This window comes from Haliotis asinina, chromosome 5, assembly GCF_037392515.1.
Source record: "Haliotis asinina isolate JCU_RB_2024 chromosome 5, JCU_Hal_asi_v2, whole genome shotgun sequence".
In the NCBI taxonomy this organism is placed as follows: domain Eukaryota; kingdom Metazoa; phylum Mollusca; class Gastropoda; order Lepetellida; family Haliotidae; genus Haliotis; species Haliotis asinina.
In genome coordinates this window covers 74,017,453-74,030,339 of record NC_090284.1, presented here as the reverse complement: position 1 = coordinate 74,030,339, position 12,887 = coordinate 74,017,453, and the positions used below count along the sequence as shown (strand labels likewise).

General features: G+C 38.1%; 1 protein-coding gene across 2 annotated transcripts in view; it reads left to right on the top strand.

The window, feature by feature from the left end:
• LOC137285262 (multiple inositol polyphosphate phosphatase 1-like) overlaps positions 1 to 10,981 on the top strand; it is a 32,816-nt gene extending 21,835 nt beyond the window's left edge. For both annotated transcript variants that reach the window (XM_067817574.1, XM_067817573.1), the window contains exons 3-5: positions 6,999 to 7,120; positions 8,745 to 8,878; positions 10,376 to 10,981. In XM_067817574.1, the coding sequence (XP_067673675.1) occupies positions 6,999 to 7,120; positions 8,745 to 8,878; positions 10,376 to 10,787 (668 nt within the window). In that variant the 3' untranslated portion in view covers positions 10,788 to 10,981. The remainder of the gene's footprint in view (positions 1 to 6,998; positions 7,121 to 8,744; positions 8,879 to 10,375) is intronic.
• Positions 10,982 to 12,887: the final 1,906 nt, after the last annotated feature.

Here is a 12,887-nt window from a genome sequence, read left to right as displayed (position 1 = left end):
AAGATGCATGAAGTATCATGTCCATTGCCCTTATCCATGTATGGTCTTTTTATCTCAGGAAGATGCATGAAGTATCATGTCCATTGCCCTTATCCATGTATGATCGCTTTATCTCAGAAAGATGCATGAAGTATCATGTCCATTGCCCTTATCCATGTGTTATCTTTTTGTCTCAGGAAGATGCATGAAGTATCATGTCCATTGCCCTTATCCATGTATGGTCTTTTTATGTCAGGAAGATGCATGAAGTATCATGTCCATTGCCCTTATCCATGTATGGTCTTTTTATCTCAGGAAGATGCATGAAGTATCATGTGCATTGCCCTTATCCATGTATGGTCTTTTTATCTCAGGAAGATACATGAAGTATCATGTGCATTGCCCTTATCCATGTATGGTCTTTTTATCTCAGGAAGATGCATGAAGTATCATGTCCATTGCCCTTATCCATGTATGGTCTTTTTATCTCAGGAAGATGCATGAAGTATCATGTCCATTGCCCTTATCCATGTGTGGTCTTTTTATCTCAGGAAGATGCATGAAGTATCATGTGCATTGCCCTTATCCATGTATGGTCTTTTTATCTCAGGAAGATACATGAAGTATCATGTGCATTGCCCTTATCCATGTATGGTCTTTTTATCTCAGGAAGATGCATGAAGTATCATGTCCATTGCCCTTATCCATGTGTGGTCTTTTTATCTCAGGAAGATGCATGAAGTATCATGTCCATTGCCCTTATCCATGTATGATCGCTTTATCTCAGAAAGATGCATGAAGTATCATGTCCATTGCCCTTATCCATGTGTTATCTTTTTGTCTCAGGAAGATGCATGAAGTATCATGTCCATTGCCCTTATCCATGTATGGTCTTTTTATGTCAGGAAGATGCATGAAGTATCATGTCCATTGCCCTTATCCATGTATGGTCTTTTTATCTCAGGAAGATGCATGAAGTATCATGTGCATTGCCCTTATCCATGTATGGTCTTTTTATCTCAGGAAGATACATGAAGTATCATGTGCATTGCCCTTATCCATGTATGGTCTTTTTATCTCAGGAAGATGCATGAAGTATCATGTCCATTGCCCTTATCCATGTATGGTCTTTTTATCTCAGGAAGATGCATGAAGTATCATGTCCATTGCCCTTATCCATGTGTGGTCTTTTTATCTCAGGAAGATGCATGAAGTATCATGTGCATTGCCCTTATCCATGTATGGTCTTTTTATCTCAGGAAGATACATGAAGTATCATGTGCATTGCCCTTATCCATGTATGGTCTTTTTATCTCAGGAAGATGCATGAAGTATCATGTCCATTGCCCTTATCCATGTGTGGTCTTTTTATCTCAGGAAGATGCATGAAGTATCATGTGCATTGCCCTTATCCATGTATGATCGCTTTATCTCAGGAAGATGCATGAAGTATCATGTCCATTGCCCTTATCCATGTATGGTCTTTTTATCTCAGGAAGATACATGAAGTATCATGTGCATTGCCCTTATCCATGTATGATCGTTTTATCTCAGGAAGATGCATGAAGTATCATGTCCATTGCCCTTATCCATGTGTGGTCTTTTTATCTCAGGAAGATGCATGAAGTATCATGTGCATTGCCCTTATCCATGTATGATCGCTTTATCTCAGGAAGATGCATGAAGTATCATGTCCATTGCCCTTATCCATGTATGGTCTTTTTATCTCAGGAAGATACATGAAGTATCATGTGCATTGCCCTTATCCATGTATGATCGCTTTATCTCAGGAAGATGCATGAAGTATCATGTCCATTGCCCTTATCCATGTGTGGTCTTTTTATCTCAGGAAGATGCATGAAGTATCATGTCCATTGCCCTTATCCATGTATGGTCTTTTTATCTCAGGAAGATGCATGAAGTATCATGTGCATTGCCCTTATCCATGTGTGGTCTTTTTATCTCAGGAAGATGCATGAAGTATCATGTGCATTGCCCTTATCCATGTATGGTCTTTTTATCTCAGGAAGATGCATGAAGTATCATGTGCATTGCCCTTATCCATGTGTGGTCTTTTTATCTCAGGAAGATGCATGAAGTATCATGTCCATTGCCCTTATCCATGTGTTATCTTTTTATCTCAGGAAGATGCATGAAGTATCATGTCCATTGCCCTTATCCATGTGTGGTCTTTTTGTCTCAGGAAGATACATGAAGTATCATGTGCATTGCCCTTATCCATGTGTGGTCTTTTTATCTCAGGAAGATGCATGAAGTATCATGTCCATTGCCCTTATCCATGTATGATCGCTTTATCTCAGAAAGATGCATGAAGTATCATGTCCATTGCCCTTATCCATGTATGGTCTTTTTATCTCAGGAAGATGCATGAAGTGTCATGTCCATTGCCCTTATCCATGTGTGATCTTTTTGTCTCAGGAAGATGCATGAAGTATCATGTCCATTAGAAACCTGCCAAGGCTGCACATGGTACTGTTGACTATAACTATAGCAAACCACATAGGGGTGTCATGAGATCACTGGCAACTGCTGAGACAAATAAACACTGTCAGCATGGCTGTTCCATATTGTGCATCAATCACTTAACTACAATATTGTATTCGTGAATAATTATTCATATTCGTTACCCAATAATCGTGATGCATACCATATCCACTACATAGTGTATTTGTTGCAGCCATTGGAGTGAGTAGGGGTTTTTCTTGTAAAGAAATTAGTGATGGTGGAAGTCACAAAGTGGCATCTAAGATATTTAAAATTATTACCATTGGTTGTGAATAGTTTGAGAGAAATTTTGTACATATTCAGAATGGAAACATTTTTGTCACATGTTAGCCGACAAAACTTTTCCAACAGAAGACATCGTCTTCCATTTATTCATGGCTGTTATCAAATTACAATGAATATGCATTTCTGCAGAGAGGTCATTACTTGTAGAAAACAGGTTAGAATGTTTCACAGTCTGTGGATCCAATTTTTGCCTAGATATGTAAAATTTGTGAAGCAATTCCTTTTGTCATAAAACCTGGCATCATATCACAAGTTCTTGTTATTTTTAAGTTAAGTCAGCTCTGAAATGCAATATTTATTAATGTATCGATTTCACTATTGCGGTGACCATTAGCAACAGGTATCAGGCACCATGGCAAACCATATTTACGCACATGGCTTACCATTAGTGACTGTAGCATCAAATTTATAAAATGTTGTAAATATTATGTCCCTTCATCAGTTCCTGACATGACGTTCAACGCAGTTAACAGTCATGCTATGATAGTACTTCCACAGCTCCAGATAAGATTTAGCCTATGTGGGTACAGTACCCAATATATTTGTTTGCAGTAGGTATTCTGATTGTTGAGTGGGTATTTCATTTTCTGTATATGGGTATTTCAGTGATTTTACTCACCTACATATGTGTCACATTGTAATTTTACTAAGCACGTATGTGCTGCCTTGTGTCATACCTAATTAGTGCCATCTCAAATATGATGAAAATGATTAATGACTAATCCTATACTAACAGTACAGCTTGATAGTAAGCAATGTCTTTTCCATTACACAAGCAATTTTAGTAACTTTATTCCGTATGCATATGTTTTAAGCTTTTTGCATATCAAACGTTTCAGATGCATTATTCGTATGCAACAATTATTTTTCATTGTGCAGTTGGAAATTTCATTGCGTATTTTACCCGGGTACACAGCTTTTCATGACAATATGTGTGTAGGTTATCGTCAGAATTATGGAAGTGTGTGTGTAGGTTATTGTCAGAATGATGTCAGTATGTGTGTAGGTTTTTGTCAGAATGATGGAAGTGTGTGTGTAGGTTATTGTCAGAATGATGTCAGTATGTGTGTAGGTTATTGTCAGAATGATGGAAGTGTGTGTGGGGGGGTTATTGTCAGAATGATGTCAGTATGTGTGTAGGTTATTGTCAGAATGATGGAAGTGTGTGGGGGAGTTATTGTCAGAATGATGTCAGTATGTGTGTAGGTTATTGTCAGAATGATGGAAGTGTGTGTATAGGTTATTGTCAGAATGATGGAAGTGTGTGTATAGGTTATTGTCAGAATGATGTCAGTATGTGTGTAGGTTATTGTCAGAATGATGTCAGTATGTGTGTAGGTTATTGTCAGAATGATGGAAGTGTGTGTATAGGTTATTGTCAGAATGATGAAAGGGTGTGTGTAGGTTATTGTCAGAATGATGTCAGTATGTGTGTAGGTTATTGTCAGAATGATGGAAGTGTGTGTGTAGGTTATTGTCAGAATGATGGAAGTGTGTATGGGTTATTGTCAGAATGATGTCAGTATGTGTGTAGGTTATTGTCAGAATGATGGAAGTGTGTGTATAGGCTATTTTCAGAATGATGGAAGTGTGTGTATAGGTTATTGCCAGAATGATGGCACTGTGGGGGAGGGTGGGGGGGGGGGGGGGAGATTTGTTGTCAAAATGATTTAAACTGTGTGTAGGTTTTCATCAGAATGATGGAAATGTGGTGTGAGGAGGAGGGTGGGGGGGGATTATTATCAAAATGATGGCAGTGTTTGCATAGGTTGTTGTGAGAATAGCCACCAGTATTAATACATGGTAGGTAAGAGGTCATTAGATAGAGATCAAACCCCAGTAACAAAAACAGTTATGACTTTTCAGACTTTATTCAAAAATACTATTGAACATACACGATAAACCCATGTCCATCCAGTGTACAGATAGATATATAGTTACTGGAGGGTTATGCATGGTTTTGTTTATGAGTCAAAAGGACACTTGTGAGCTTGTTTCTGTGTGATATATTAAAAATAAAATCCTAGATCCTCATTATAATAAAGATGCTTTCCTGTGTACAAGTACCAGTTATGATAATCAGTTATTGCACACAGATGAGTATCTATTGCAAGACAGTTCAGCTACAAAGGGAGGAGCTAAAGTTGAGGAGTATTTGAGGGATTCTCCTCAATGTTCAGGCTATTGGGGGCATTCATTTTGAACACGCACAATGAGTCTTCAACTAATATTCATGTGACTTTATATTAAATGTTCGCTGATATTCACAGTCAGGATGTTTTTGTTTTTTTCTGTGTTACTTACTCTAGCTGTTTGCTGATATTCATAGTCAGGATGTTTTTGTTTTTCTGTAACTTACAACTGTCAGTTTAACACTTGACAGATGAATATAGGAGAGGACAGTAAATAAATTTGCTTTGTAGTTAGAGTCCCCATCATCAGCGATGAGAAACTCTTTTCCGACTTCAGTCTGGCACCACCCTAAGTTGGAGGGTGACCCTATGCCTGGGTAGGATGGAAATGGTCTTGTTCCTCGCTCGGTACATGGATGTTCTAACACTGTCAACATAGTACTGTTCTTTAAGATATCACCTGGCAGGGACTCTGCATTTCTTCGGATGTTGATCGTTAGAGGGGTCATGTGCTTAAAGAGGGGTCATGTGCTTAAAAAATAATATTTGTCATTAATTTTATACAGCAATTCATTTGTGTATATTTTCCTGTCCAGTGATTATGATAGCTGTCACTTTGAATGATAATGATTTGCACCATTGGTTCCATTATACAGCACATTGCTTTAAATAAATATATATATCTATGGATCTGTTGCCAAGTTTTATGCAAGTGATGTAAACCACTGTATCAAATTAATGTAAAATATTGATTGTCATGGTTATGTTTTTCATTATTGTCACATTTAGCTTACTCATGTTTTATGCACAGAACATTATAGCGGTATATTTGTGAAATATGCTTTAGTTATCTTGTACAGATGTACTTGGTTTAGGAAAGGTATTGATAAACACACTTCAACATCCCAGCTTACTTTCCTACAAACTGCACCTCTGGAACTGGCAAAATCTTTTATCAACTGGCAGACTTCCCTAAGTACCCTGTCTTCTTATGACATGTAAGTGAATACTCTTGTCATAGAGGTACACAAGGTACATAGTCATGGCTACCAGTTGCCACCATCTTTCTGTGGAAGCTGTGGTGGTTGTATAGATTACATACCTGACCTTGTGTGCTGGCGATCAGGTGCCTCACTCTGAAAATGTATGTTTGAGTTCCTGATGGGACTACCCAAAAGCACTAGAATCTGTACTGGCTAGCAACCAGTTATCACTGCGTACCAGTTATCGCCAACACCTGGCTGTAGCACTTATGCAGACAGCTTTACTTGTACTTCCATAGTATTTCACACATTGACACATCCAAAAAACGAAGGTTACAAGAGTTAGAATTACTGTGAGTATTTTACATTGTAGCTGTTACAAATATGAATCCCTAGGAAGACGACACCCAAACATGTCGGGGGTATGTAACGTGACCATTAGTGTGTTGACCTGAAATTTAATAAAGGAATTGAGTTGAGTGAAAATCATCCAGGCTGTATTGTGAATCTATGACTTTGACAATTCAGTCCAGAAAAAGTGCAGATTTTAATTTGTGGCTGAACATACCCATAATGCCAACATTCAATCACTTAACTTTGAAGTGACCCAAATTTCCATCTCCGGTTCATGGACTCGACAAATACCATGCTGACAATACTGACAAAATACAACTGTCAATTTTCACCTTTATCTTTACGTTTTTCCCCGAGAAAACAAACACTGCCAAAATTGCAAACAACTACTCAAAATGTCAAGTTTGATAAGTTCAACCCAGTGGTGACATCTCCATATTCCCATCAGCTTATATCAGCATCCGTCAACATTCACAATGAGAGTGAGTTTAGGTCTTTTAAACTTCTCTTTTTAAAACAAATTCCAATTTCTTCAATGCATCAATGTTTGAAACACAATAGTTTTATTACCAAGTTTATGTAAAATTAGGTGAAAAACATGAAAACTTCACATTATGTTACATTGTTTAAACTGCTAGAAAGTTATTACAAGAGACTGTGACTATCTTGATTGTACATTTGGATTGGTTATTCAGTTTGTTTCATAATAACACAAACGTACCTCTTGATTTTTTTCCAGAAGATTTACGGACAATGTACCTTGTGTGTGGGTATGAAACGGCCCTGTATCAGTCTTCACCATGGTGCAGTCTGTTTGATGATGAGGATTTCAAGGTGCTGGAATACCTGTCTGACTTAAAGGTAATTTGACATTGTGATTTGTGGCACTGTGGTTTGAAGCACTGCAATTCCCTGCAAAGGGTTACATCCCTTTCTAATGCCAGGATAAGCTGTTTCCCCTGGCCATGATCCTGATCCTGTCAGTGACCACCTGTTACCAACACTTTTCAACTATGTGCGTTCAGCAAAATCTGAATTAGCAGAAAGAGGTATTTTGCATTATGAATGGCTGCATTTGACTTTCAACTGGGCCTCTCTGCTGCCAGTAAGCTAGCTATGACGGTAGTCTTCAGATATGCTGATATTGATTGACATGTCAATGAAATGTGTTAAATCACTATCTTTTTTATATTGATTCTGACAGGATTTTTGAAAAAAAAACCTTTATGGCTATGGAACAGACATTATTTTTTATAACAATATAAATCATTTCTTCTTAGTCATAGACAGTTGTGTTTTGATATTTGGTTGATATGCAAAACCAAAGCCTGAGTGAATATTTCAATTCATGGGACATCCAGAGAGCTCTCCGATATTTAAAAGTTGTTGCTTCTCCCTGTTGTTGTTCGTGAGGTGGGGTGGGGGAAATTTGGACTGTGTAGCAAGTACTCTGATTGGATGGTGGAGCACGTGTTCATACAAACACATGCTCCACCATTTTGTATGTCAGCACCAAACTCTAGCTTTCACACAGGAGATAAACATGTATATCCTGTTTCACTTTGGGTTTCCATTTATTGTCAATTTATTCAACAGCGTCTGTATGTCCGTACGTACATATGTACATATGTTTCTTGTTAACGTGATATCTCATGAACTGTTGTACCCAATGTCCTCGAATTTGGTGACAGCATTACACTAGGGGATTACGCAGACACCGGTTGATTTGGGTGACCTTGACCTAATTTTCAAGGTCACCACAACTCTTTGACCACTCTTCAAACTGTTGTTAATGTGATATCTCCTGAACTGTTGTACCCAAGTCTTCAAATTTGGTGACAACCTACACTGGGGGAATTGGCAGAGTGCAGTTGATTTAGTTGACCCTGACCATATTTTCAAGTCAAGGTGAATATTCACTCATTCACTCACTCACTCACTCACTCGGTCCAGGGTAGAATAAGCCATCAGCATCCCATGCTTGCCATAAAAGGCATCTCTTGCAAATATACCCTAGCAATATCAGAAATGGGCTTCACACATTGTACTCATGTGGGGAATTGAACCCCTTCTTCAGTGTGATCAGTGAATGCTTTAACCACTAGGCTACCCCACCAAAGTATATTTGTGTTTGTTTAGAGCATGAAGGAAGCAAGTCGACACACTGCAGTCACTCATGGGATGACTAGTTAGAATTGGTCTTCTGCAACCCATCTTGCCATAAAAGGTGACTATGCTTGTCGTAAGATGCGGCTAGTGGGACAGGTCAGGCTCATTGACTTGGTCGACACATGTCATTTTATCCCAGTTGCGCAGATTGATGCTCATGCTGTTGATCACTGGATTGTCTGGTCCAGGCTTGAATATTTACTGACTGCCATCATATAGCTAGAATGTTGCTGAGTGCTGCATAAAACTAAACTCGCTTGCTCACTCGCTCAATCACTCACTCACTCACTCACTCACTAACTCACTCTTGTTACAGCACTACTACAAGAACGGCTATGGACACAAGATAACAGCTGTCCAGAGCTGCCCATTGGTCACTGATATCTTCACCACCATGGACGATGCTATTGAAGCTATGGAAAGTGAAGTAGATGAGGAGGATTTGAACGGGTTTGTTCCACCCTCATCCGCTGATAGTGTCACTGGATTGTGTGATCCAGATTCCCATTATTTTCCAGCTGTTCATTTACACCTGTAGCCCTGCTTAGAGTTGTGTTACTTACTAGCAAATGTAAAAGCAGACTAACTTCTAGTCACTGAAATTAACATATTTTACCATTATAAAATATAATGAAAAGGAGACCAGAGACTTTCTTCATTTTCAGCCTGAAGCTGTGATAATCTAGATTTGCCACAGTTTCTAGACTTGCATAGGCTTTCATAGATACATTTGTTTCAGTGAGCAGCCCATGCTTGTTGCAAGAGGCAGCTAGTGGGACAGGGCAGGCTCATTGACTTGGTTGACACACCGTATCCCAGTTGCATAGATTGACGCTGATGTTGATCATTGGATTGTCTTGTCCGTACTTGATTATTTACAGACCGCTGCCATTTAGCTGGAATTTTGCTAGTGCAGTGTTAAAAAGCAAGCAAGCAACCAACCATAATAAGATGTATTTCCTAATGTTAATTCATGATACAATATCAATTACGAGACACTATTTCAGGTGAAATTTATTCAGTTTTATTATATACACACTGGAAAAGAAAGCTGATGTACTTTCTCTACAAGTCACTTTTATTGTGAATTGCTGGTTGTTATGGTGGTGTTAAGGCCAACTGTCCATTACACTGGTCAGCGTTCATCAGTATCAGCTTGTAAACCTTCAGGAGTGAACATAAGTACTCAAATTTGTCACTACATTTGTAATGAGGAATACCTATTCAGTATGTCAGGCGGAATTAATGGTTTGGTTAAATGGATGGATTGTGTGCGTTTTATGTGATGGATATGGTGTTATTGTTGAATTTGAAGACAACACTGTAGGTCCAAACATGGCTCTCAGCTTCATGTTAGATTCATTTTAGTGGCAATATATGGAGATGACACAACTATATGAATGAACATCTTCTTTATTTTAACAATGGTAATGTTTCGGTATGGGTTCTTATACCGTTTTCAAGCATGTCAAAATGTCGCCATTGTTAAAATAAAGAAGTTGTTCATGCATAAAGCTCTATCATTTCTATTCCAGCAACTTCAAAAATGACTTTCAAACAAATGACATTATATAGATTTATATTCCTGTGCTTACTAGACAAGCCAGAATTTTTGTATACTTGGGCTACAGGCTGTTGAATGAAGCTGCCAACAGAATCAATTTGCCCAACCTATAGGGACTGGTGGTTTCAAGTATTGTTGTTACTGCTTGAATTGTCAATGTCATTGCTGCATGCAATCTCATTTCCTGCAATTGAGAGCTTTAATAATCTTCGTAGTTCTTTTGTGTGCAAAACTGTTTATTAATTTGCTAAATGAGAACACAATTTGGTGTTTTTGTTATTTGGGATTTTGTTTTTTATTAAAAAAGGTCTTACCTAGAGAACAGAACATTTTTGTTGTAGGTTAATTACATCTGACTATGTTGTATTTCTGTTGTATTCCAGATATGTACTGGGAAACTTCTACTTCGGCCACGCAGAGACCCTGGGTCCCCTGTACGCAGCACTGGGGCTGTTTAACGACTCACTACCTCTCACAGCTGAAAACTACCTCCAGCAAAGCAGTCGTCTCTTTCGGACCAGTGAAATCCTGCCCTTCTCTGCCAATTTAATGTTCATTCTTTACGAATGTGATCAGAATGATGAACTGCTAACTGAAAGTGAGGCTGCGGATGAAACAAGGGAGACAACTCAGTACATGTTACGGCTGTACGTGAACGAAAAGCTAATGAAAATTCCTGGCTGTGAAGACTTTACTTGTCTCTACAGTCAGGTCAGAAAGCAATTTGTAGATCTCATTTCTTGTAATTTCAGTAAAGTTTGTGACTACAATGACCGACCAAGAGATGAATTGTGATTTTTAGGCATATTGCCATATATACATAAGCCATCAATGTAACATCTCAAGTGCTAAATTTATCATCGCCATATACATTATGTATTTCATTTCATTGTGTTATGTTTGCTTCCTGTCTTGATGAAATCTGTAACTGAAGCAATTCAGCTACCTAAATGTACATAATTCTGATTAAAACATATTTTTATCTTTTATACATGACTTGCTGATGTTCATAGATGAGGATTTTCTGCAGATCAAGATCAAATAAAACCATTTTGTCAGCAAACATTTTGTGTTACACAAGTCAGATGACAGTTCACTATATCCATTCACTATATACCCGACATGAAATCTGTGCTATGTTCATCCTCATTTCACTGTGCTTATTTGAATCACTTAGTAAGGCCAGACCAGTTGTATTTCTTGTTTTACGGATTCATGTTCTCAGAAAACCTGAAGGCCAGCCATATTGCCGAGCATGTTCACAGACAATAGTTAACCCACCATAAAATTATCTTAGCCTACACCTACATCACGAAGCCTACCACTGTAGACATATACAATGACATTGGTTGCAGAACCAGACAGAAATCCCAGACTATCCAATAAGATTCCATAGTTTAAGTTTTAGTGACAACCTTCAGGCTAGGTTACATGGTTACATTTCTGTAGAAAATTAATGCAACTTTAAATTATTCATTACATCAGATTGCAGGAATACAAATGGACATAGGCAAAAATGACATTTGAGTGCTTATTGACTTGTGCAAACTCAAAGAACACAAGTCTCATCAGGCCGAGTGGTTGTAGCACAATCAGTGGTATCTTGTCTGATCCATCTCCATCTACCACTCCAAGCAACATTAAAACAATCTGACTTGCCATGTCATGAATTACAATAATTACAATTATCCCCTGGCAGGGGATACAGTATTAGACTTCATCAGTCTATCTGTACGTATGAACTGGAATATCCTATGAACCATGGACTAGAGTCTTTTCATACCTAGGTTCATGACTGAATGTGAAAAGTCTTAGTAAGGACTGGTGACCTTGACCTTCATTTCTAGGCCACAAGGGGACTTTAACATTTTAATGTCTATAGGCTGCTTTAGTTTACCAGTTAATCCCTGTGATGTTTGTCCTGGCACTTGTCTTGAATGTGACTAGAGAGACTCTCATCAGCAAGGAACCAAGCACAGTATGTCCAGCTGGATTCCATTCATTTTCTCCACAATGACATCAAAGTTTCGAAACTTTGCTCTTCATGTCTTTATGCATGGACGTCTAAAAGATTATGCTTGTTAGCTTCTTGTGATGAAGAGGGACACCCAGACACAACACAATATCAATTTTAGCATTTCCTAAACACAGAGAAAAATGGATATTGAGTTAATTGTCATAGATTACTGCACTGCATCGAAGGAAAATGCTGGATGTCTCAACACTGTGATGTCACAATGAACAGATTGCCAAAGCTGGGTTTTCATTTTGCAGAGAAACCTGTCGTGGGATTGGGGAAGTTCATTGGTCTTTCCAGGTCATTTGTTTATATTTTGTGGTCAGTGTAAGGGCATTAGTCTGGGGGTTTGAATGTCATACTTGTGAATGTGTAATAACATTCCAATGTAATTAGAACAGAGCCTTGGTTTATTGTGGAAACCTAGCCATTATTATTTGATTGGAGAGGAGACTGATGTCTTGGACATGCCTGAAGTTGAAGAGTGATGTTTTGGCCGTGACTGAAGAGAAGAGTGACATTTTGATCATGCATGAAGAAAAGAGCGATGTTTGGCTTATGATTGAAAAAAAGAGTGATGTTTGGCCTATGATTGAAGAAAAGAGTGATGTTTGGCCTATGATTGAAGAAAAGAGTGATGTTTGGCCTATGATTGAAGAAAAGAGTGATGTTTTGCTTATGATTGAAGAAAAGAGTGATGTTTGGCCTATGATTGAAGAAAAGAGTGATGTTTTGGCTCTGCAGAAATTTGAATTGGTAATTGACTACAGAACACAAATTTAATATGAATTGATTGTAAACTGAAAGTAAGAAAGAAAGAGGTGAGAGAGAATTAAGATTCAAATGAAACTACATGTAGTTGGAATTACAAAATCATC